At 32.8% G+C, this 25,143-nt stretch overlaps 1 protein-coding gene and 2 long non-coding RNA genes across 4 annotated transcripts; 2 read left to right on the top strand and 1 right to left on the bottom strand.

Annotated features, from left to right (window-relative positions):
• On the bottom strand, positions 564-2,355 carry LOC18589802 (extensin-1). The gene has a single exon (XM_018128009.1). The coding sequence runs from the start codon at positions 2,264-2,266 to the stop codon at positions 773-775; it is 1,494 nt and encodes a 497-aa protein (XP_017983498.1). The 5' UTR covers positions 2,267-2,355; the 3' UTR covers positions 564-772.
• On the top strand, positions 16,776-19,954 carry LOC108663339. Of its 2 annotated transcripts, XR_001929307.1 has the most exons (4): positions 16,776-17,077; positions 17,323-17,397; positions 18,960-19,040; positions 19,917-19,954. It is a non-coding gene; the product is annotated as an uncharacterized LOC108663339 (long non-coding RNA). The 2 variants fall into 2 exon arrangements; XR_001929308.1 differs by lacking the exons at positions 16,776-17,077; positions 17,323-17,397 and adding an exon at positions 18,254-18,279.
• LOC108663340 lies at positions 19,947-22,000 on the top strand. Its single transcript, XR_001929309.1, has 2 exons — positions 19,947-19,983; positions 21,147-22,000. It is a non-coding gene; the product is annotated as an uncharacterized LOC108663340 (long non-coding RNA).

Below are 25,143 nucleotides of genomic sequence, written 5' to 3'. Positions count from 1 at the left end.
TAGACATTGTACTCCAAAAATACAAATACCATTAACAAAGATTAAGAAAAGACTAATCTGTCCTTTTATTTTTTATTAATTTAAAAAATTATTTTTAAATTTTAAAAAAATTTAAAAAAAAGCACTAATTTTCTTGGGGAACACCAGATCTGTGCTCCCAATGGAGGGGAGCACTAGGTGCTCTTTTTGTAGTCTCGATCGGGCTCCCTAGGGAAGCACTAGGTGCCCCCTAGAGAGCCCCAAATGGGGCTCCCTATTTTGAGAGGTTTTTTTGAATTAATAAAAAAAATAAAAAAAATAAAATCATATAATAGTAATTTTAAAAATTAATCAAGGGTAAAATTATCTTTTTACCCTTATCACGTCAACAAGTTGATGAAAATACTAACGGTTGACTAATGGCTAGACCTACGTGCCCAACAAAAAATATTTTTTGGGGTGGGGTGTTTATTTCGAAAACTAATGAACCTTCATGTAATTTTGATCAAAACTTAAGGGGATAATGGTATTTTACCCAATAAAAAAACATATACCATTAGGAAACAAAAATAAACTTTATGAAATAAATAATATATTGTCTTTATTGCTCAAATACGAGAAATGATACAACTATTAGCAGATTGACACATAAGAGTAAAGTGAACAAACATCTATATTTTTAAACTTTTATTCTTTTCCAAGATTATAAGGCTGCTTAACAAATTGATAACAAATATTGTCACGATAGAACGTGTTATCACTAATTTAAATGGTCTTAAGAGAAAGCATCGACTTAGTAAGCCTTTGGAGGTGGTGGTGACTTGTAAAGATACTTCGGGTGTGGCGTTGAAGGGGTCTTAGGATGCGGGGGATGGGGTTTAGGATGAGGGGGATGAGAGGGATGAGGCTTAGGATGTGATGGTGGAGGTGGAGATTTGTAAACATAAGGTGGATGTGGTGAATGTATTGGTGGTGGTGGAGACTTGTATAGGTAAGGAGGAGGTGGTGAATAAATAGGTGGTGGTGGTGGAGACTTGTATACATAAGGAGGTGGTGGTGAGTGTTTTGGAGGCGGTGGGGACTTATAGACATAAGGAGAAGGAGGAGAATGGACTGGTGGTGGAGGGGACTTGTATAGATAAGGAGGAGGTGGTGAATGTACTGGTGGTGGTGGAGACTTGTATACATAAAGAGGTGGTGGTGAATGTTTTGGAGGTGGTGGGGACTTGTAAACATAAGGAGAAGGAGGAGGAGGAGAGTGGACCGGTGAAGGAGGGGACTTATATAAGTAAGGAGGAGGCGGTGAATGAATAGGTGGTGGAGGTGACTTGTATATGTAAGGAGGAGGTGGTGAATGCATTGGTGGTGGTGGGGACTTGTATACATAAGGAGGTGGCGGTGAGTATTTTGGAGGTGGTGGGAACTTGTACACATAAAGAGGAAGAGGAGAGTGGATTGGTGGTGGAGGGGACTTGTATAGGTAAGTAGGAGGTGGTGAATGTGTTGGTGGTGGTGGAGACTTGTACACATAAGTAGGTGGTGGTGAGTGTTTTGGAGGTGGTGGGGACTTATAGACATAAGGAAGAGGAGGAAAGTGGACTGGTGGTGGAGGGGACTTGTATAGATAAGGATGAGGTGGTGAATGTGTTGGTGGTGGTGGAGACTTGTATACATAAGGAAGTGGTGGGGACTTGTAATGGTAAGGAAGAGGTGATGAATGTATTGGTGGTGGTGGGGACTTATAGAGATAAGGAGGTAGTGGGGACTTGTACACATAAGGAGGAGGAGGAGAGTGGACTGGTGGTGGAGGGGACTTGTATAGGTAAGTAGGTGGTGATGGGGACTTGTATATATAAGGAGGTGGTGGTGGGGATTTGTATACGTAAGGAGGAAGTGGTGAGTGAACAGGTGGTGGTGGAGATTTGTATACATATGGAGGTGGTGGAGGAGACTTATCTACATATGGAGGAGGAGATGTGTGCTTTGGTGGTGGTGGGGACTTGTATGCATATGGAGGTCTTGGTGATTTAGATGGAGGAGGTGGGGACTTGTAGTGATATTGTGGAGGTGGATATTTTACGGGAGGAGGCGGTGACTTGTATTGATAAAGTGGTGGAAGGGAATGCTTAAGAGGTGATGGCGACTTGTAGGGGCTTGGTGGGTGGTATGGGTGGTTTGGTGGTGGAGGGGATGCATACTTGTAAGTTGGGTCGGTGGCTGCCACAGTGGTGACTATGAGGCAAAATGCCAAGGCATAAGCCAACCCCGGCAGTCCAGGCGATTTCATTGCTGGCAGTTGAACTCTATCAACGGCAAATGGATGTATGAACTATTGCTTTGTTGATTGATTGCTGAGATACTGAGATTGTAGCTATCCCCATTTATAGTGCTCTCTTCAATCATTTATTGAATAGATGTTCTTATTTAATGAACCTAACAGGCTGGATACAATCTTTAAATATTGCCTCACGTTCGATCATTTCATCTTTCCATTCGTGTTTGACCACTAGCTAGCCCATGTTAGTTTATGATTTGTAATATGAAAAAGTCCGAGAAACGGTGATACGTATACACACATAAACTAAGTACTTCCACCAGACGTGGCTTGGTTCCCTTGCATACCTTCGCATAAATTTAAACAAGATCAAAAACTGATGTACACGGTTAACTGTATTGATCACAATGATCACGTTCAGTAGGCAATGCTATGCACTTAATTATTTGTTTTAATTTTTTCTTTAATTTTCAATATTTTCATTATTATACTAATTTTTTATCATTCCAAACGAGACATTTTAACCGTTAAAATTTAAAACTAATTAAGAGTTAAAAATCTTATATCTGAATTTTGGGCTGAGTAAAGTAAGATTATGAAGGATGGGATAGAGAGCTTGACTTATTAATTACATGACATAAAATAACGGTCTTCATTCTTTTAACTAACGACTGCATTCACATGTCAAGATTTAAAGTGCCTAAACTTTTTTTAACTATTTTAAAGAATGAGATATACTACCAATTTATGTGATGATGTACAGTTATATGTGTTTATGTGTACACACAAAATTAAAATAATGCACATCGATAACCAAATTGTCAAAGTTCATTTATGTATGCACGTCACACTAGATCAACAAGGAAAAGAAATGCAGAAATTAATATCAAAGGGCAAAACCCTATAATTTTTACAATATATAACATTCTAGAAAATAGAATAATTTGCTCTTAATTAGGAAGACAGAATCTAACATCTTTTAATTAGAATAATGAGGTTGACTTATTTATCATAATTTTAATTTGCTCTTAATCAATTAGAGACCTTCATTTTATTTATATTTCGTCGAATAATGAGTTCAACAAATCAGGTTTCAATTTTTTTATCATGTTTTTTTAATTATAAAGAGAAAAATAAAGCCGACCATGAACTTTCATTGGGGATCTCCCCACCAACATTGCAATTGTGCAGACAAGAAGCATGATGAAAGCTTCATAGAATACAAAAGGGATCGAGATCTAGATCTGTTGCCGTACTATAAAAGAAGAGAACTTTTTCTCCATTTTAGCCTTCAAGAATTTCTCAAAATCGACTATTGAGAAAAGTTTTAAGAAAAATTCTAGTAAATCAAGTTAATGTTTGAGTATATATCTATATATGTATATAAATAAAAAGTTTTAAGAAAAGTTAATGTTCTATATATTATGATATTGTTGTAATTCTATGCATATTCTAATAATGTAAGTAATGAAACCAGTTACTCAAAATTTAATCCAATGAAAAATGATATTTGAAAAGTATAAAAAAAATATTACAAGCTCTAAAACATACTTAAGAGTTCAACTACCAAGTCTCAAATTTTTGTTCTTAAACGAAAAACGATAAAAATTTATTATAAAATAAAAAATCACTTCTTATTGTTTAATCTGAAATATATTAAAAAATTATATATCCGAAACGAAGGTTTTGTCAAGAGCGAAGTGAACTGATCCAATTTCGGGTTAATAACATTCAAGATGTCGATATTCTCAAGATATATATATTAATTCTTTTCTTCTTTTAGTTCCACTTATCTTCACAAAAGTCATTTATAAAGTATAGACCCATATGCATTGCAGATGCAATTTGAGCAGCCGAACCCCTAGCCATAGTTGTTGGGTCAGCTCTCTAAACAATTAAAATTGAAACAGAAAACACATGAACAATGCAACATACACGGCATGTCTGGTCCAATCAGCTTTTAGTTTCTATTGCCGTTGGTTCTAAGGTTTGGGTCGTCGTGCTTTGTCTTGTGGACGCAGCCTTCCTCGGTTTCTTCCATTTTGGATGGGCAAATCGACCTTCTATCTTAGCCCAAATGCCCCAAAAACACACCACGAATATAATTTCCAGTCCTCGTATCGTTGGCAATTTATATGATTTTATACTTTTCTTATTGATATACGAGTACCATTCCAAAAGAATGCGAACAAGTTTGCCTTTTAAGCGATCATTTGTTTATTTTTGTTACATATAAATATGTCCTGCTGTAAGGCTATACATTTGGATGTACTTAATCCTTTCTAGTCACATAAACCCTATCTCTTTCATCCTAAGAATTAAAATCAAGACTTTCAAATTAAAATTTCTAAACCATTAACTAGATTAATGTCCCTTAGGGATAGGTGCTTTGTGTCTATTAATTAATTGACTAATAAATAACGAAGTTGGCACCAAAAGAAGTAGGATTTTAAAGTGGGTAGGCTAGTACAACTCTCTTGCCTTGATAACAAAAATTATGTTTTTTTTAAAGGCAATATGATACTTAATTTATTTAAATAACTTTATAAAAACTACCATTTATGGTAGTAATAAAGCTAATTCATATGAGATGCATTGTTATAACACAGAACTAGAAAATAAGGAAATAATTTCTCGTGTATTAATGCCGCTATCCTTCAAAGTTTTATTCACTTCTGCTGATAGTGTGCAAAAGGATTATAAGCGATAAACTTCAATAATATAATCAAGTCTAATGATTGATTGCGTTTCAAACTGACAAAATCATTCGACTAAGTATCCACTAGTGTATGACAATATTACCTAACTTTTATAAGATTTTTCTATAACAAAATGATATAAGAGAAATCTAGACAATATTGAAAAAGGAAAGAAAGATTGTTGTTTGTTGTTTTCAGTGTATTTTTTTGCCCTAGAGGAAAGTTTATTTATAGGCTTAAATGACAATTCTCAATAGACACAAATTGTATTTGTTTCAAACAAATACAACTGCTTGTTTCCAATAATAATAATTGTTGGTTTTCAACAAACGTGATTATTGATTTTTAAATAGACGTAACAATTTGTTTTTAATAGTCAAATTATTGGTTGACAGTTTTGTTGGTAATTAAAAAATAAATTAAAAATTATTATTTGATTGCTTGCTCTTGTACCTGCAAATGCCATATGCCCAAGTGTCACGTGTCATTATAATATAATAATTAAATATTATTAATTTAATTAATTTCAAAATCAACCAAGGCCTAGAAAGCCCATCCATGGTCCATCTTGCACTTCAGCCCACTTCAGTCCAATTATTAAGTGCTATTTCTCTTCTTTATATCAAGAACTCTCATTTCTTTTATTTTTCTAATGTGAGATTGTGTCCCATATTTGTTATTGTTAAAAACGTCCAACAATCCTCCATCATTATCAAAATAATCCAAATTTTTGATAATCTTGGAAATCGATTGCATAAATGAAAGTGTCTTTGTTGTTGATTTCTTACACAAGTGCACGTATTGTTAACAAGTAATATAATAGCAAGTAGAATTCGTTCCCACGGAGAATTGAATTAATTCCTAATTGCTAACTACTAAAATTATAATACCTTAATCTTATCCAAACAATCTAATTATTAAAAAGAAAAATTGAAACTAATAACTAAAACTAATCTAAAATCTATCAACAAAATTATTTTATTAAATTCAAGTGACTACCAAATCTAAGATTATGATATCCCTCAATACTTTTTCTAATTATTGTCTATTTCTCTTAACTTAGTTTAATGGATTAAATTCTTAACCTAGAGCTCTAATTTATTTACAAGTCTCTGTCAAGTTTTTTATAAAAATATCTCTCCCAATTAACTTATTATATGTCTATGCAAATTAAATTAAAGATAAATTTATTAAGTTCATACTCTAATTTTGGTTACATATGGCTTACAGGTGTGTGTCTACCCTACATGCAAACTAAATCACCTAATCAACTAAGTGTATTCGATCATACACTATTCTATTCAAGATCTACCTAAATCTCCTATGTCAAGGTTTAACCTTGGTTTCCAATTTAATCTAACTAGTGATAAGCCAATTAGAAGCATTAAGAACAGAATAAAATAAACAACTTAATTCCATCAAATATAAGCAAAAGAGAGATAAATAAATTAGACTACATATTGAGTTCAATCATAATCTTAGATAAATAATTTAGTTCCCTATCAAGTCACACATCATCATCAAATAAAGTTTAAACATTGAAACTAAACCAAGAAAAATAAAGAATAAAGAAACTCCAAGAGTGAAACTCTTGATCTTTAAATTTTCTTGAATCCTTCAATTTCTTTTCAGCTCTGATAAGACTTTTTCTTTCAACGATTTTGTGGCTTGAATCTCAGCTGTCAATCTGGTGTCTTCATTCTCTCATTTAAAAGTCCTTCGAAAGGTTATTTTTATAATGCTTTGAAGTTAGGCCAAGTTGGGTGAAGAATTGAATTTGTTAAAGTTGGAAAAAAATATAAAGCAAGTATTACTGGGTACCCATTACCCAATCACAAGGGGGAATCAATAAATGTTGTGAACAAAGAAAAGGCTACTCACATAGAAAAGGGCGTATATGAGGTTAAGACATCAATGGTCGGTCTTTGTTCTTGTTAATGGTTCACTCACTAGAGAGTTTCGAATGAAAAAAAAAAACTTAGACAAGGTTGCCCCTTATCCCCGATGCTATTTAACCAAGTTGTTGAAGTTTTAAATGCATTTATGAATAAGGCAATTGATAAGTAGCTCACAAAAATGAGTAGAGGTTGCTTCAGCTAATGACTTAATTTTCCACCTTCAATACGCGGATGACACGGTAATTTTTTGTGAGCCTAATTTATAATATATTTTGAATATTAAAAAAGTTTTGAGATGTTTTCAGGTTGCTTCCAGTTTGAAGATTAACTTTCAAAAGAGCTAGCTTTATAGAGTTGGTTTGGATGAAACAAATGTGGTTCGCTGGGTTAACATGATTAAATGCAGAGTTGGTAAGCTCCCTTCAACCTAACTTGCACTTCCCTTAAGAGCCATTTCTGGTTCTATGTCTATGTGGTAGTCGGTTATCCAATGACTGAAAGGTAAATTTGCATCATGTAAGGCCAAGACTCTTTCCATGGGTGGACGCATTACTCTTTTAATGTCAGTTTTGAGTAGTCTGCCATTCTTTTACATGTCGCTTTTCATATGCGTGCTAGAGTGCAAGACACAATTGATAAAATTCAACGTAGATTCTTGTGGGGTGGGCCTAATCTTGTACGTAAACTCCATCTTGTTAACTGGGCTTCTATTTGCAATTATCGTGATTTAGGAAGACTTGAGATCATTGATATATGCCTTAAACATAAAGCCCTTTTAAACAAGTGGTTATGGCGATTTGGTAATAATCGAAGAGTTTATGGAGGCGTGTAGTTGTCAAATAAGCTCAATCTTGAGCCTTAACAATTCTAATAAGATGTAAAGTATGTGGAAAAACATTTTTAAGCCTTTTACTAGCAATTATCAGTTTAGCTCTATGGTCATTGATACGATGGCTTTTCCTTGGGTAATGAAAACATAATCTAATTTTGGGACGATGAATGGGTGAATGGATCGATCCTTAAATTTAACTTCCCTAGAATTTATGCCTTGGCAGTAAAAAAGGATGGAAGCATCGAGGATTATGGAGAATGGATAGACAACGAGTGGCATTGGAAAGTGCAACTATAATAAGTAAATTGGGACAGGAAAAGGAGCAATAGGAGAGATTTGGTGCCATTTTAGAGAGCCAAGTCATTGGTAGAAACTTTGATGATATGCTAATTTGGAAACAAAGCCCCAGTGGTAAGTATTCCTCTAACTTTGATGATACGTTCTAATAATATTAATGTTGATTTCTGAAAGCTTATCTAGGTCGAACTTGCCTCATTTAAAGTTGAAGTATTTTGCTAGTAGCTTGTTAAAGGGGGGGCTCCCTATCAAAGACATCCTAGTTAGTAAAGGTATTCTCAACATGCAATCAATAACTTGTTTTTTGTGCAAAAGGCAAATTAAAAACATTAGACACATTTTCTTTGTCTGTGATTATACTTGGATTTTGTGACAACAATGGGCAGCTTTATGGGGTGTTCATTAGGTGTCTCATCGGGATCTCATGGGTTGTTTCCTCTCTTGGTTCCATTTTGTCTTTTCCTTATGCAATGGATTGATTTGGAAAATGGCATGGTATGTCATTATATAGGATATTTGGATTAATAGGAATGAGGTTGTCTTCAAAGGAGTGGGATGGTAGAAAGATTTTTGAACTTATGAAGGTCAAAGTTGCATGGTGGTTGAACGCTAAATGGCTTGACTACGATCTCTCCATACGAAACCTTGCCAGATTTCTAAATGAGGGAACTATTCTTAAAAAAAAGTTGAATGCCTAAGAAAAACATTGACTAGGAAAAAGCTCAAGAAAGGTGGCTCAAGTTCAATACAGTGGTTCCTTTCGTGAATGCCTCGGTGACTCGGGAATCGGGGGTTTACCTAGAATGAAAATGAAGAAAAACTTGTTCTTTTCTCCAAGGCTTTTGGCCTATTGAATTTTAATATGGCTGAACTCCTTGTTATAAAAAAAGTTGTTCTAATTTATTCTAATTATATATGGTGACTCTCTTGCCTTCTTATGCTTAAAATTGACTCATGTAATATGGTGAAATAGGTCAAATAACCTTCCAAAGCTCTTTGGTGCATGAGAAGCCTTATAATTGAAATTTATAAGTTGCTTGATAAATTGTCTCATTGAGCTATCAACCATATTCCACACTCAACCAATGAAGCTACTGACGCTTTTGCTAAGGAGAGAGTTTCCAAAACACATGACTTGATATGGATTGTTAATAACCTACTGTTAATCAATGTCGATGCAAAAGTCGGTATCTCCAACATTGCTGTTCTAGATGATATGAGTCCTCATTTAGCTCCTCTATAAGCTTTCCCTCAAGTTGCTTTATGGTGAGGCAATTTCAAAAGATGTTGTACCTTATTTTGTGATGAAGAGGAGGTAGTTGATCCATTACTATGAACTCTGCAATTGTGAGATAAGTACTTGATTCATACATAATGATATTATTGCTCTTATTTATTATGTCGGTTGTGCTTCCCTCCTTCTATTATGTTGTGAGATGTTTTTTGCCCTTGTGGTGCCAACTAGTTCTTCTTCAAATGCTCTTACGTGCACGATTATAGTTATTGAATGTGGTCGTTTTGTGTTTGCTTTGTGAATCATGTCATTACCATCCGCCTTTAGTTGTATATTCATTATCTTCTATATAGGCCATCTTTTGTGGTTGTTATGTGATGATACTTCGATTTTTTTTGGCTGCTTATGAGTGAGTGGAGCTTGTTTGATCCCATTAGCAATATTGATGTTTGGCTCGTAAAGGCTGCAAACACAGTAGATGTTTTTGTAACCAATGATGTGTTGTGATTCTATGAAATTAATGTAAGTGTATGCCCTAGAGCCAATCAATTAGGCAAGGGATACTTATCGAAAAATGCGTAAAACCTTAAAAGGTTTCTCTTCATCAAATTAGTTTTATGGATAATAAGTTATCATAAAACTAATTTGGATGAAGCATTTCGATATTTGGTGCTTTGCATAGAAATTGTAAAAAGTTACAATTATGAGATTCTAATGCCTCAAAGCACACATCCTAAATGTTCCTGGCCAATGTATTATTGAGACAAGGCATCAATAATGCTTAAAGGCCGCCACATGTTATGTTCCTCACTATGAGTGGGCAATCGATCTCATATGATTGATAGTTTAGGGATACTTAGAACAAACATATAAGTACTTGTTCAAGCAAGAACAAGTTAATTGAACTTTACTCGACATGAGAATTCTATTTGGTATTTCACTTAAGTGTCTATGGATTAAATTTTCATGTGTTAGTCGTGTAAGTAATCCTTAGGCTTGAGACATCATTGTTATCTTGTATGAAGAGTGTTATACTTTGTTTCCTTCTCATCCTAACCATGGATGCCCAAAAAGGATGTAGTTGGGTATGGCATGAATCATATAGAGGTATATGAATTGTCTAGAAAGGAATCATCACCTCAAGTGAAAATTGTTAGAAAAGAAATCCTACATGCTGATTAAGCTCGTATTGACTTGATAAAGTCTTTGACCAAAGCAGGATAAAAGGAAAAGAGTTTCCTTAAGGTATCATCCAAAGTCAACATCAAGGCTTAACAGCTAATATGGAAGGCATTAAGAGTATACCATGCTATTTACCTATTCCAAGATACATGATGATAGGATTGAATTACACAAGTAAACTAGACACGAAAGGTTGAGTCAAATCATATGATTCTTTTATCATTTGGGTGGCCATGATGCTTTGCTTGAAGCCAATCTTGGTTTATAAGTATGATTGGCCAATTAGAGAATTAGTGATGAAATCAAATTTGATTTAATTCATGTAATTCCTTGTGAGTTTTGAAATTCCAATTTATACTTATTGCTAACACGATAAAAATCCTAATGGCTCACACACATAAGGTAATTATTAGAAATTAATTTACGAATCAATCAAATAGGATCTGAATGATGAAGTTGAAAAACTTCATAGAGAGATAAATTGAAGAGTTCAATTTATGAGTTTTTGAGGCTATTGCAAGTAGTTCAAATAGAGGAGTTTATTGTCCAACATGTGGGCTAATTTTTTTAAGAGATAATTAGACCTTGTTTTATTTAATTAAGTTAAATAATTAATGGACTAATCAGCTACTAATGGCCCAAGAAGACTTACAGCCCAATGCAATCCAATGCATTGAGCAAATTCTAATTTGATTAAGAGTTAATCTAAGAGTTAGATTACAAGTCTTTGACCTCTTTGATCATTAACTGCTTGTTGTTCAATTTTCTACCCACACAAGTATACGTATCACAAAGCTAATATAATGATGATTAGAGTGTCGATCTCATAGGGAATTGAATTAATTCTTACTATTAATTGCTAAAATTACACACTCTAATTTTATCCAAACACTAAAAATTGAATTAAAAAGCAAAACTTAAAAACTAAAACTACTATAAATTTACTCAGCAATATTACTTTTCTAAACTTGATTAACTTTTAGACCTAAGATTATGATGTCCCTCGATACTTCATCTGATTATTATCTCTTTCTCTTAACTTAGTTTAATAGATTAAGTTGCTAACCTAGAGTTCTAAATTATTTACAAGTCTTTGTCGAGTTTCTCATAAAAATATCTCTATCAATTAATTTACTGTATGTCTATACAAATTAAATTAAAGACAAATTCATTACGTTTGTACACTACGTATGGCTTATAGGTGTATATCTACTTTATATGCAAATCAAACCACCTAATCAACTAAGTGCATTCGATCATACGCTATTTTATTTAAGGTTTACCTAAATCTCCTTCGTCAAAGTTTAACCTAAGTCTCCAATTCAATCTAATTGGTGGCCAATCAATCAAAAGCATTAAGAACAAAATAAAATAAACAACTTAAATCCACCAAACAAAAGCAAAAAAGAGATACATAAATCAAACTACATATTGAGTTCAATCATAATCTTGGATAAATAACTTAGCTCCCCATCAAGTCACACATTGTCATCAAATTAAGTTTAAATATTAAAATCAAACTAAGAAAATAAAAGAATAACAAAAAGATAAAACTCAAGAATTGTAATCTTGATCTTCCAAATCTTCTTAAATCTTTCAAATTCTTTTCAACTTCAATGACTTTGTGGCTTAATTCTCAACTGTCAATCTGGAGTCTCGTTCTCCTTTTTTAAAAATCCTCCGAAAGATTGTTTATATAGTGCTTTGAAGTTGGGCCAAGTTGGGTGAAGAAATAAGTCAATTCAAATTAGGATTTCCTCATCCGACTACGTGAGTCACGACCTTGACCATTTAACTAGCAAAAATCGTAATTGTTCTAGGACAACTGTAGTGCTCCAACTTCGACAAGATTTTTGACTACCTTTAATGCCAAACTGGGGAAATTCGTAAACATAAAAGTTGTAGCTTTTTCTCTTATCTTTTCAACAGTCTAAAAATCATCTCATTTTGGAGTTCTATAAAGAGAGTTATGGTCAAAATACCAAGACATATGCAATAGAAGTTTGCACCTCGAAATTGCTCTCTTTCTTTCATTAAAATTCTTCATTCATTAAACCTACAAAAGCATAAATAAATCAATAACAACCTATCTTAATCACATTAAAACCAAATTAAGCATAAAAATAACTAAGATTAGATTGACTCACCTAAATTAATTAATTTAAAATAATTTAAATAAAACCTATTAATTTCTATGCATTACTATAAGAACTAAGCTAAATTACTATCAAAATTAAGCTCAAATAACTCTATTTCATAGAGTTATCACTACTTTTTGAAAATAAGTTTTAAGAGAGAACTTTTTGAAATCTTTAGAAGAGATTTCTAGTTTCTCATATGCTAAGATTAGGATCTTAAACACTTGGGAAAAACAAAAGAACTTTAAGTAGAAAGTCTACTAGCATAGATTCAATTTTTTATCTTTCCTATCTTAGAGAAAATATTCCTAATAGTTGCTTTGTGGATCATCATTAGAGGTAGGACACTTGTGTTGTTCAAGGTTTGACACAACCACTTTTTTTTTTTTAAAGAATGACACAATCACTTGTTAGTGAAGAAATAAGGATTGAAAGGTAAGGAGGAAGTCACTTAGCAATTTCGACTTCAAGAGGTGAACCATAAATTCCTTGTTACTATGCTTAGATTATTTTCAATTAAAGAGATCTATAGTTTAGGGTTTTAGAAAATTTTAAATTTCGTTGCATATTCTTATCAAGTATATCTTAGAAGCTCTAACAATTGGTAGATTTTTGCTCTAATTCAATGAAATATATAGCAATTTGCCTTAAAAAAAAACAAACATCAATGGTGAAATTATTTGAGGCATTGGTCAAGGTTGGTACAATCAACATGATGCCAAAGAATTCAGGTGCTAGATGTTCGAAAGACAACTCGAACCCTTATTACAAGTATCGTATGGGATTTATGGGGCACTCTATGCAAGATTATAGTTTGCTCTGCCAAGAAGTGCAAAGAATGATGGATGGATCATTCATAAAGTTTTATGAAGAATCCAATGAGAAGTTGGTAGATGCAATAATTGAGGAATCAACACCAAATACGTCTTCTCAAATTATGCCCAAACCAGGTATTATTTTATATGAATAAAAATTGAAATCTATGAATGACAAGCCCTCACCAAGGGTTACAATTGAGAACCCAAACCTGTTTCAATACAAAAACAACATGAAAATTTCATGGAACTACGATTGCAAATTTGGCATCTGAGTCTAAGTACTAGTATTCTCTCTCACTACAAAAGTTGCCAATATTGCAAACATAACAGGTGTTAAGGCTATGATCCAGAATGGACGTCGTTATACTCCGAAGATGTTGGAGAGAGCTCATAAAGAAAGGTGAGAACAAAGGAAAAAGAGCTGACTGTGGAGGATGTTTTGCTCAATAATCAAGAAGTTGAACTAGTAGTGGCTTAAGAGGTCGAGCTCAAGAAAGAGGTGTCGAAAAAAGTTACTTGTGAGTTTTAAAGTTTATCAAGCATAATGAATACAATTACGTGACCTCGTGCTTAGTGTTTTAAGGTATCAACTGAACTTAGCTTAGCCCAAACTATGGACACTTCTAGTTTAAAGAAATCAATCCAAAGTAATTTAAAGTGAAGATTTATGCATCATGGATCGAAGCTCAAACCCATATAAACTCTTTTATCTTATTTTTAATCTATTTTTTTAATATAAAAGGGAGCATTACGACTCAAATTTAAAATCTTTATCCTAATTTTACCTTACCTTACTCATTTTTCTTAAACCAAATTTGAGTAAGGATGTTTTGTAGTTTTTAGGAGCAACTAACGCATAATAATAAAAACCTTAGATACATGAGTAAATAATGAAAATAATCCACAAAACATGTGAAGGTAACACCCTTATTGACTCTTTTGTCAAATTTGGAATTGATAGAGTAGCTATGTTCTCAGCTTGGTAGTGATTCTGTTCACTTGCTACTCTGTATAATAAGGCGATTTTTTCTGGTTCTGTTTTTTTTCCAATCTCTGTTCTTGCTCTTTTATTTTCCTGTAGCTTTTTTACTTCTTGTAACCTATTCCTTTATGGATCTCCCCATAGATGATCCATTTCACTGTACCTCTTCAGTAATTCTTAATAAAACTCACTTTGATTGAGGAAAAAAAAGATTGCAATTTAATGGAAATTTGTTGAAAGTTATAAGGCATGCTGAGATCTTTAGCACAAAATGTCTTCTTTGACATGCACATGAACATGAAAAATATATAGATTCCAAGATATGCACATTGCTTGTAATATACTTTTAAATTTAGATCTCTTTCTCCTTTTAGCTTTATTAAGAGATTAATAAAGTGAGCAATTCAAAATCCAAGTAACTTGGACTAAGGTCCAAATAAAACAGCATCTACCATTAGAAAATAAAAATAAACATCATGAAATAAATAATTTATTGTCTTTGTTGCTCAAGTATGAGAAATGATACAACCATTGGCAAATTGGCACATAAAAATAAAGTGAACAAACATATATATTTTTAAACTCTTATTCTTCTCCAAGATTATAAGGCTAGTTAACAAATTGATGACATATATCGTCACGAAAGAACATGTTATCACCAATTTAAATGGACGAAACAAAAAGCATTAACTTAGTAAGCCTTTAGAGGTGATGGTGACTTATAAAGATACTTCGAATGTGGTGCTTAAGGAGTCTTAGGATGTGGAGGATGAGGGGGATGGGGCTTAGGATGTGATGGTGGAGGTGGAGATTTGTAGATATGAGGAGATGGTGAATGAACATGTGAAGGAGGGGACTTATAGACATAAGAGGGAGGTGGAGAGTGGATTAGTGGTGCAGGGGACTTGTAGATGTAGGAAGAAGGTGGTTAATGGACTGATGGTGGAAGGGACTTGTATAAGTAAGGAGGTGGTAAATGTACTGGTGGTGGTGGGGACTTGTATATATAAAGAGGTGGTGGTGACTATTTTAGGGGTGGTGGGGATTTGTATACATAAGGAGGTGATGGTAAGTGTTTTGCAAGTGGTGGGAATTTGTAGACATAAGGAAAATGAGGAGAATGGACAAGTGGTGGATAGGGTCGACTTTAGCATAAAGCCATCAAAGCTCTTGCTTTAGGCTCATAATTTTATAGGTCCCATAATTTTATATAATATAATTAATTATATTAAAAATATATTAAAATAAAAATAATTAATAAAATATTTTTTAAATTAAGTGTCTATTATATATTTATTTTCTCTCACTTTCTGTCTCCTATTAATTTTCAACTATTTATCTCACTTCTTCACTTATGTAAAAGTCAAAATAATTCATAAAATTACATATTCTCTCACTTTCTTAATTATGTGCCTAATAAATTTTTATTGTTTTATCACTTTCCAATTCCCATAATATTAATATTTTCAATTATTTTTCCTATTTTCAATGATTTTTAATGATCTCCAACTAACGGTAATTTTTTTTATTTAAAAAAAAGGGCTTTATTTAAATATTTAAACGCTTTAGGTCTTTATAGCTATTGAGCTACCCCTAGTGGTGGAAGAGACTTGTATAGGTAAAGAGGAGGTGGTGAATGTACTAGTGGTGGTGGGGACTTGTACTTATAAAGAGGTGATGGTGAGTGTTTTGGGGGTAATGGGGACTTGTATACATAAAAATGAGGTGGTGAGTAAACAGGTGGTGGTGGAAACTTATATACATATAGAGGTGGTGGTGGTGAATGAACTGGTGGTGGAGGAGACTTATATACAAATGGAGAAGGTGGGGACTTCTACGCATATGGAGATGGGGACTTATAGTGGTATTGTGAAACCTCGACCTCCATAGGCGCATAACTACAGGTAGATTGATGAGTACATCAAATTCATATATTTAATGAAAAATTAAATACCTAATTAGTCTAAGTTAGACTAGATTTAGGATCAAATTTAAGTATTTTTATTTATTTTATTAGTTTAATTTAATTTATGTTTAAATATTTATTTTAAGTTAATAATGTTAGTTTTACGTTATTTATATTTATTTTATGTTTTTATGGGAGTAGGATCAAAAATAATTTTAATTGGTGAAGAAAGGTGCATAATGGACTGTTACTTTTTTTGCATGTGTTTCGGTTTTTCAAGCATATCTCCCACTACAGAAGTTCAAATGACATGATTTTTTGACCATTAGAAAGATAAGAGGCAGGACTACAACTTTTATGTTCACTACTTTGCCCAATACTGAATCGAAGATGATCAAAATCTTTGTCAAATTAAAAGCACTGCACTAAAAGAACAAAAAAGGGTATTTTTGTAAATTATGTGAAACTTTGACTAACTTTAGAGATAAATATCTAAAGTTCCAGCAGTTTCTCCTCACTTCCAGCAGCTTCTTCTTCTTCTTCCCATCCTTCTTCCCCATTTCAAGTTTTCCATCTTCCATGGAGGCCACCCTTAAAACCTCCATAACCTTCTCATAGTAACCTCAAATCTCATGTTTTTAGTACACTTTTTCATAGGGTTTTTCGTTCTCTTTCACTTTTTCACCTCAAAAACCCTCAAAAAGTTTTTCCTATGCACTTTCTCTCACTATTTGAACATTTTAGAGAGAGAGACTCTTCAAAGTATCTTGAGAAAACCCTTAAAAGAATTTTTTCTCTTAAATTCTAACTAAAGGATTCAACTACAAGTTCACCAAGGTGAGTGATGAGTTAGGGTTGATTTTTAAGTTGTTGATGATGGCCAATAATTAGATTTGTGGGTTGTTCTATTGTTGAAGGATATTTAATTATTTCTAGTGTGACTAGAATGGTGCAAATTAATGACTAGTCAAACGTTAATTGGATACTAGTTAGGAATAACTAGTAAAGTTTGATTTAGGAAACAACTTTTGGAATAATATTCAAGTAAATTGGGTTGGTTGTGATACTGTTGTGTGTGATAGATTCCAACGAGACCCCACATATCCATTTGGAGCAATAGTCGAAGTTGGAGTTGATCAAAAAATCAACAAAGATAGGTGAGTGAACTTACATTAAAATGTTTTGGGATAAATGCATATGTGTTTGATTGAATCATTTGAAATATGTTATTGATCTTTTCTTTAAAATATGCATTGAAACAAGCCCTTGATGAAATGTTTTTATGCTGTGAAATGTGCCAAGACCAGCTCTACAATATGTTAATTATGCCATTCTTACATAAGAATGCATGTTTGCTTACTTGGGTACCTCGAAAATCGTTAAAGGACGGTAATGTACCAAATGGTACAATTAAGTTGAATTAAGCCTCGAATTAGTCCAAATAGAGATTTTAAGATGAAATTGAGAATTTTAAAATCCCAGAATGACTTAAAATGGTGATTTAGAGTTTGAGGACCGATTTGGAGTCAAATTGGAATTTTCATGACCTAGGGTAAAATGGTCATTTTGCCACTTGAGGTTAAAATTGGAATATTGGAAGAAGTTTTTGATCAAGATTGACTATTTAGAACATAATTTGAGTTTGAGAAGTGAAAAATTTTAATTTCGGCATTTTTCTGAGCGTAAGGGCAAAATAGTCATTTTGCCATTCCAAGGGCAAAATTATAATTTTACACCACCCAACACTTGTCCAACACATGGATTTTACCCAATATTATTATGGATAATTGAAGGATTTTATGTGGTGGAGAAAAAAAATCTTAATAGTTAAGAATTTAAAAATGGACCAATGGTAAGGTGACAAGTGTCAAGCTTTTATTTCTTTATTATTTTCCTTATAAATTAGCACAAAATCTGCCCATTTCTCTTCATTATGGCCGGCCAAAGCAAGAACAAAGGAAGAAAAGGAAGAACAAAGCCCTATGTGGAAAAATTCAAGGGAAAAGTGTGAAAATTCAAGGAAACAAGTGAAAAAAAAGGTAAGATTTTTCAATTAAGCTTGTGATCTATCTTTCTTAAGCATTTTTTCTTATTTCTCATGGTTGAATCACAAGATATCATGAAGGATAGTGTGCTGATCAAACCCTAGGAGAGAGAATTTGACGATGATTTAGATGGATTTTTATGATATATGGATGTTTTTAGTTGATTGGTGATGTGTAGCATGAAAATCAAATAAGAAAAATTCATGTTCTTCCATCACCCATCGTTGGCCGAATTCTCCATGTAGAATATTGATGATGATTTTGATTTTATTTCAAGTGAATTGGTTAGGAAATGATGAATTATGGTAAGAAAATCAAGTGGAAAAAATTATAGTGTTGATGCACCCACCATGGTCGAATTTTTCAAGAGAAAATGTGAGGATGATTTTGCCATATTTCAAGTTATTTAACTTGTGTTTGATGGTTTGGAGAATTGGAAGAAAAATGGAGTTAATTGGAGTTAATTGGACATATTGGCCAATTAATCGAGTGATAGATCGAATTAGGCCAATACCATTTTATTTAGGTACATAATTGAATTTATATTGAACACCATATTTAGATAGTTACCCGAGTATTTCACATCCCATTTCATGCATTAGTATAAAGCCTGAATTGGTTTTGCAATGGTTTAGCACAAATGTAGTAAATAGCTTATTGTGCATTATGTCTAGGTGGTGAGCATTTTGGCAAAAGTCAAGAGATAGTACCCGAGGATCAAGAATCGAAGTACTCTGAATTCGATTCCGATTATAGTGAGTAACCTTACTATCGTCTTAATTATCTAAAGTGATTTTTATCCGATTTTGTGATTTTATGGAAAATGAGTTTAAATGGTAAATCTTTATGTTTTATAAGCAAAATGTGATTAAATGAAAATGATTTTATAAAATTGTCTTGAAATTGAAATTTGGTTTTGAAAATGGAGTAATTGGAGACTAATTGCTGTGTTATAAATCATGATTTGAATTAAATGACTTATGATAATATTGGCATGAATGGCTGAATTGGTATTTGTGTTGAAAATGTATGAACTGTTAATTTACCTTGAGAGGCTGTAAATAAAATAATTGTCATGTCATGCTGTTGAATTTTATTGAATTTGTGGGTTATATATTGGTCGCTGCAGTGGACGGGTTTCGTGGAACAGCCTTTTAGAGGGGCACGGTAACTCTATTATATTCATACCTCAGTATGAGAGGCATAGTTGGATAACTCTTGAGGTTAAAACTTTAGAGTTCACTTCACGTCAAACCACCACGTGAGGGTGAACTCAGCCAACGATAAGGAACGATTATATTTTCAAAATAAAAACATGATTTATGCGTACATAACTTTTTAACAACCTTGGCGGACTCGATTGAGATAACCCTCGACCAAGGTATCCCTGATAACTGAGTATGAGAATGATTTTGACACGAGCCAAAGTTTTAAGAAATTCATAAGCCATGTTGATTACTCGATTTATATGAATTGATTTTATTTGGTTGAAATGAGTTGAAAGGTGATGAATTACAGTATGTTAAACTATTTTATCTGTCTCCATTTGCTCAACTTTAGATATTTTAGATAGTATTTGTTTACTCACTGAGATTATATAATCTCACCACCCTTCTTTTCACCCATTTCAGGCTCAGGATAGTCAGTAGATAGCTCACTTTGTTGAGGGCTACAGTTGGACTTGCATCCTCAAAAACTGTAAGTTTACCGCTTTTGATACTTTTGGTCGTTCGTGGGCTCACGTGTCACTGTAAATTAAATTTTATACTTTAGTTATCTGTATTATAGTATGTATGAATTTATTTAGCTTTTACACTATAAAAATTATTTACCGGTAACTCTATAAATATTGTTTTATAAGAAAATAGAATATTTTATTAAATATTTTTATTATATTCAAATAGTCATAATTTCATTTCAAATGAATGTTTTAGACATCTAAACTTATTTTTTATTATGAAATATGTGTCTTCCACTCACATACTACATTTTTAGCTAGTTTTGAGATTTTTGAGGAAAAATGACCAAAATGCCGCTGTGAGAAAAAAATTATTTTCTATTGTTTTGATTTGAAAATAGTTTATAATCTCTCAAAACATGATACTTGACAACTATTTCTCACAGGGGAGGTGCAAAAATTGATATTAAAGCCTTGTGAGATTCCGATTGGCATTCTGGGCAACAAATGTCTATCGGGACGTCGCAGTGGTTGTCACGGGCTGGAGGGGAGTACCAGGTCGTGACAAAATGTGTAATATAATGAAATCATGTGTTCCTATATTATGTGGATATGTATGTTATGCCTTGAATGATAATGTTGTATGATAACTATAACCGTGCATGTGCGGTGTAGGAGTGCACCTGACGGTGCCGGTGGTGTGCGGTGTGGGAGTGCACATGCCGGTGATGATGTGGTGTGCAAGTGTACATGATGATATTGCCTTGTGCGGTATGGTAGTACACATGAGCTGATGAGCCGATGGTTGTATACATGTTTACACATATCGTAAAGAAGTTAAAGAAAATATTATGTGATTACAATGAATGTTGAATGTTGAAATTGTTAATTGCTTCCAAATTGATTTTCATTGCAGCGAGAAATTCTCTGTCTTACTTGTCTTGCTTGGATATTTGTTGTAGTTTCCACTCTTTTCAACTTCGTTGTTGATCCTAGATCCTTCACCCTAAGGGATTAAATAATCAAATGTTGAATTAAGGGGCTTTACAAGAAATTAAGCTAAATTGTATTTTTTTTATATAAGTGCATCATGTTTTCTAAAACTTTCCGTATCGTTTGCTTGTTCCCTTCTTATGTTCACTCACTGGGTTTATACTCACTCTTTTAAACTTTATGTTTTCAGAGTCGGAGACAGTTGGGACCTAAATTGAGGTGTCCACCTGTATTCGTCTTTTGGTAGGTACCATGGCATTCAGTAGTTGTACCTTCACCCAAAGTCACTCCGCTGATAGTTAAGAGCCTTTTGCTTGCGTATACGTACTCGTGATGTAAATCACTAAGATTCATAGTATAAACAATATATGTATTTTGATTGATGATGCCACTATGAGTTGGCAATGGGTGACATTATTTTGAATTATATAAATATAAGTATTTGATTGCCATAGTATATCATTGAATATTTTATAGTTGAGAGTTATGAAATGTGACTTTAGGAATGATTGCTGAAATGACAATCAGGATTGCATAAAAAAAAAAGACTTACTTGGGCTTAGTGGGCTATACTCATTGAGCCCATGTGCCGGTCAGGGCTCGGGATTTGGACTGTGACAGGTATGGTGGAGGTGCAGATTTTACAGGAGGAGGCAGTGACTTGTATTGATATGGTGGAGGGGAATGCTTTGGAGGTGGAGGTGACTTCTAGTGGCCCGGTGGGTGGTATGGGTGCTTTGGTGGTGGAGGGGATGCATGCTTGTAAGTTGGGCAGGTGGCTGCCACAATGGTGACTATGAGGCAAAATGCCAAGGCATAAACCAGCCCTGGCAGTCCAGGCGATTTCATTGCTAGCAGTTGAACTCTTACACTGGTAAATAGATGTAAGAACTATTGCTTTGTCGATTGATTGCTGAGATACTAAGATTGTAGCTATCCCCATTTATAGTGCTCTCTTCAATAATCATTTACTGAATAATTGTTCTTATTTAATAACCTAAGAGGCTGGATGTAAATCTTTAAATATTGTTTCATGTTCGTTCATTTCATCTTTTCGTTCGTGTTTTCCCACTAGCTAGCCCATGTTAGCTTATGGATTTGTAATGAAAAAGTCAGAGAAACCGTGTTATATATATATATATATATAGATGTGACTCGGTCCCTCTACATGTACCTTCTCATAAATTTAAGCAAGATGAAAAATTTTGTGGAGGCAAAAGGAATATTTTTATTAAAATTTTAAATTTATATATATTATTTCGACACATTTTCAAAAGTTCAATGGGGACAGCTACCCCCACGACTCAATATGGTATATCCGTACCTGGACGTTGGGTCGACTACTCTCTTATTTATTTTCGTTAATCAAATTTCACTGTATATATCTTAAGCGATATAGTGACCTTAATTTGCATCTAAGATGTCAATAAAATATCAAGAAAAAAGGGAAAAAATTAAAAAATTTTGGAGTTAAAATTTAATATTAGTTGTAAAGAAAACCATAGTGATGTTAGAGCGTTCCTTAAATTTTTCTGATAGAATGTTAAAGTTTATTATTTATTTTATTTTATGGATCAAAGTTTTTTTTTTTTTATTGGAAGAAGCAAAGCATAGTAAAACTTGAGGCCTGATCGCAGCGCTTTCGCGCAGCCCAGGAATTGAATTAATTTTCTTTTATGTATAGTGGTCCCATTTTCTTTTCATATTAGAATATATATACTATATATACACACAAATTTAAAACAATACATGTCGATAAATCAAATTGTCAAAGGTCATTTATATATTCACATCACACTAGATCAACAAAGGAAGTAAAGAAATGCAGAAATTAAGATCAAAGGGCAAAACCCTATAATTTTTACAATATAAAACATTCTAGAAAATAGAATAATTTTTGCTCTTAGTAAGACAGAATCTAACATCTTGTAATTAGATAAATGAGGTTGACTTATTTATCACAATCTTTGATTTGCTCTTAATCAATTAAGGACCTTCATTATATTTCTATTTCTTTGAATAATGAGTTTAGTAAATCAGGTTTCAATTTTTTTTATCATGTTTTTATAATTATAAAGAGAAAAAAATAAAGCCGACCATGAACTTTTATTGGGGATCTCAACACCAACATTGCAACTTTGTTGTGCAGACGAGAAGCATGATAAAAGCTTCATACAATACAAAAAGGATCGAGATCTGTTGCCGTACTATAAAAGAAGAGAATTTCTTCTCCGTTTTAATTAGTCTTCAAGAATTTCTCAAAATCGACTATTGAAAGAGGTTTTCAGAAAATTTCTACTAAATCAAGTTATATATATAAGAACAGATACATTGATCTACATTTAAATAAATGCTCCATTAATATATATTAATATTTCACGATGCATAACTTTTTCATGAACATACTATAACTCCCTTAACTACTAAGGTACCGTTAAGTTCCACTACAGAAAAAAAAAAACCATTTTTTTTCGACGGAGAAAGTGCATTGAATTTCCAGAAAAATAGCAACGGACTTATTATCCGGCCCTTTCCAACAACTTATCGATCCATTTTTAACGAAATTTTTCAACAGATAAAGTTTGGTTGGAAAATTATCGGAAAATAATATATATATATATATATATAAGATTATGATATTTTTTGTAATTATATGCATATTATAATAATTTAAATATAAGTAATAAAACTAGTTACTCAAAATTTAATCAAATGAAAAATTATATATATTTGAAAAATATCACAAACTATTACAAACTGTAAAACATATTGTTTATTATAATATAAATCGTCATCTCTTATTGTTTAATCTAAGCTATTCTAAAAAAATTATCCGAAAAGAAGGTTATGTCAAAAGTGAAATAAACTAAATACAATTTCGGGTAACAAAATTCAAGATGTCGATATGCTCAAGACATATATATTAATTCTTTTCTTATTTAGTTTCGCTTATCTTCGCCATAGACTTTTATAAAGTATAGTCCCATATGGATGCAGACGCAAGTTGAGCCACCGAACCCCTAGCCATAGTTGTTGGGTCAGCTCCCTGCCAAATTAAAATTGAAACAGGAAACAGACGGGCAATGCAACATACACGACCTGCCTGCTCCAGTCAGCTTTTAGTTTCGGTTGTTCTGTGCTTCTCTTGCCGTTGGTTCTAAAGGCTGGGTTGTCGTGCTTTGTCACGTGGACGCAATTTCAGCAGTAGAATCATAATTTCATATTAAGGGTGAATAAGAGGTGGACTAGTGATGAAATCTTGAAATAGAGGGGTTTGAGAATAATTCTACTATAATAATAAGTTTTACTTTAGTTTTCAAATTTACATAAAATAATTATTGATTAATTACTGTGAAACATCTTACTAAATAAAAATTAATTGTAAGAGTAAAATTATAAATTCTTTTAAAAAAATACTATTAAACTTTAAAACTTTTAGAAAGGGGAAGCCCCTGCTAGCCTCTATTCTCTCTGCCATTGCGCAGCCTGCCGTGGTTTCTTCCATTTTGGATGGGAAACAAACTCTGCCATAGCCCAAATGCCAAAAAACACACAACAAAGATAATTTCCAGTCCTCATATCGTTGGAAATTGATATGATTTTATACTTTTCTTATTAACATACGAGTACCATTCCAAATTAATGTGAACAAATTTGTTTTTTAAATTATCATGTGTTTTTTTAATGTTACATATAATTTCCTGTTGTAATGCTATATATTTGGAAGTTCTTAATCCTTTTGCATCAAATAAACCTTAGCTCTTTCATCTTAAGAATTAAATTCAAGATTTTCAAATTAAAATTTCTAAACCATTAGATTAATGTCCCTTAGGGATAGTTGTTATATGTCTCTTATTTTATTGATAAATAAAATCACGAAATTGGCACTTACACATTAGGTCCTAAGCCTAGTGTGACACGTGGGCTCCAGCCCAACTTGGTAATTCAAAATAAAAAAAGTTCAAAGCATATAGAATAATAATAATAATAATAATAATAATAAGCTTTAACTTTAAAGGCAATACAATAAACTGAAGATCACAACGGCTAATAATAATTAAAAGAAAGGCTAGACGACATGAGGTGTCTAATGTTTGTCAATTTTTCATTTTAGAATTCAACTTAATAGTTTGTTCAAATTAGGATACAATCTTGTCGATTTTATCTATTTAAGGAAATTTGGTGAT

Source organism: Theobroma cacao, chromosome 9 (assembly GCF_000208745.1).
Source record: "Theobroma cacao cultivar B97-61/B2 chromosome 9, Criollo_cocoa_genome_V2, whole genome shotgun sequence".
NCBI classification, from domain to species: domain Eukaryota; kingdom Viridiplantae; phylum Streptophyta; class Magnoliopsida; order Malvales; family Malvaceae; genus Theobroma; species Theobroma cacao.
This window is presented reverse-complemented; position numbering and strand designations above follow the sequence as displayed.

What these genes read in the sequence shown, in the direction of transcription:
- LOC18589802 (XM_018128009.1), bottom strand. Translation starts at nt 2,266, where the DNA reads ATGAAATCGCCTGGACTGCCGGGGTTGGCTTATGCCTTGGCATTTTGC.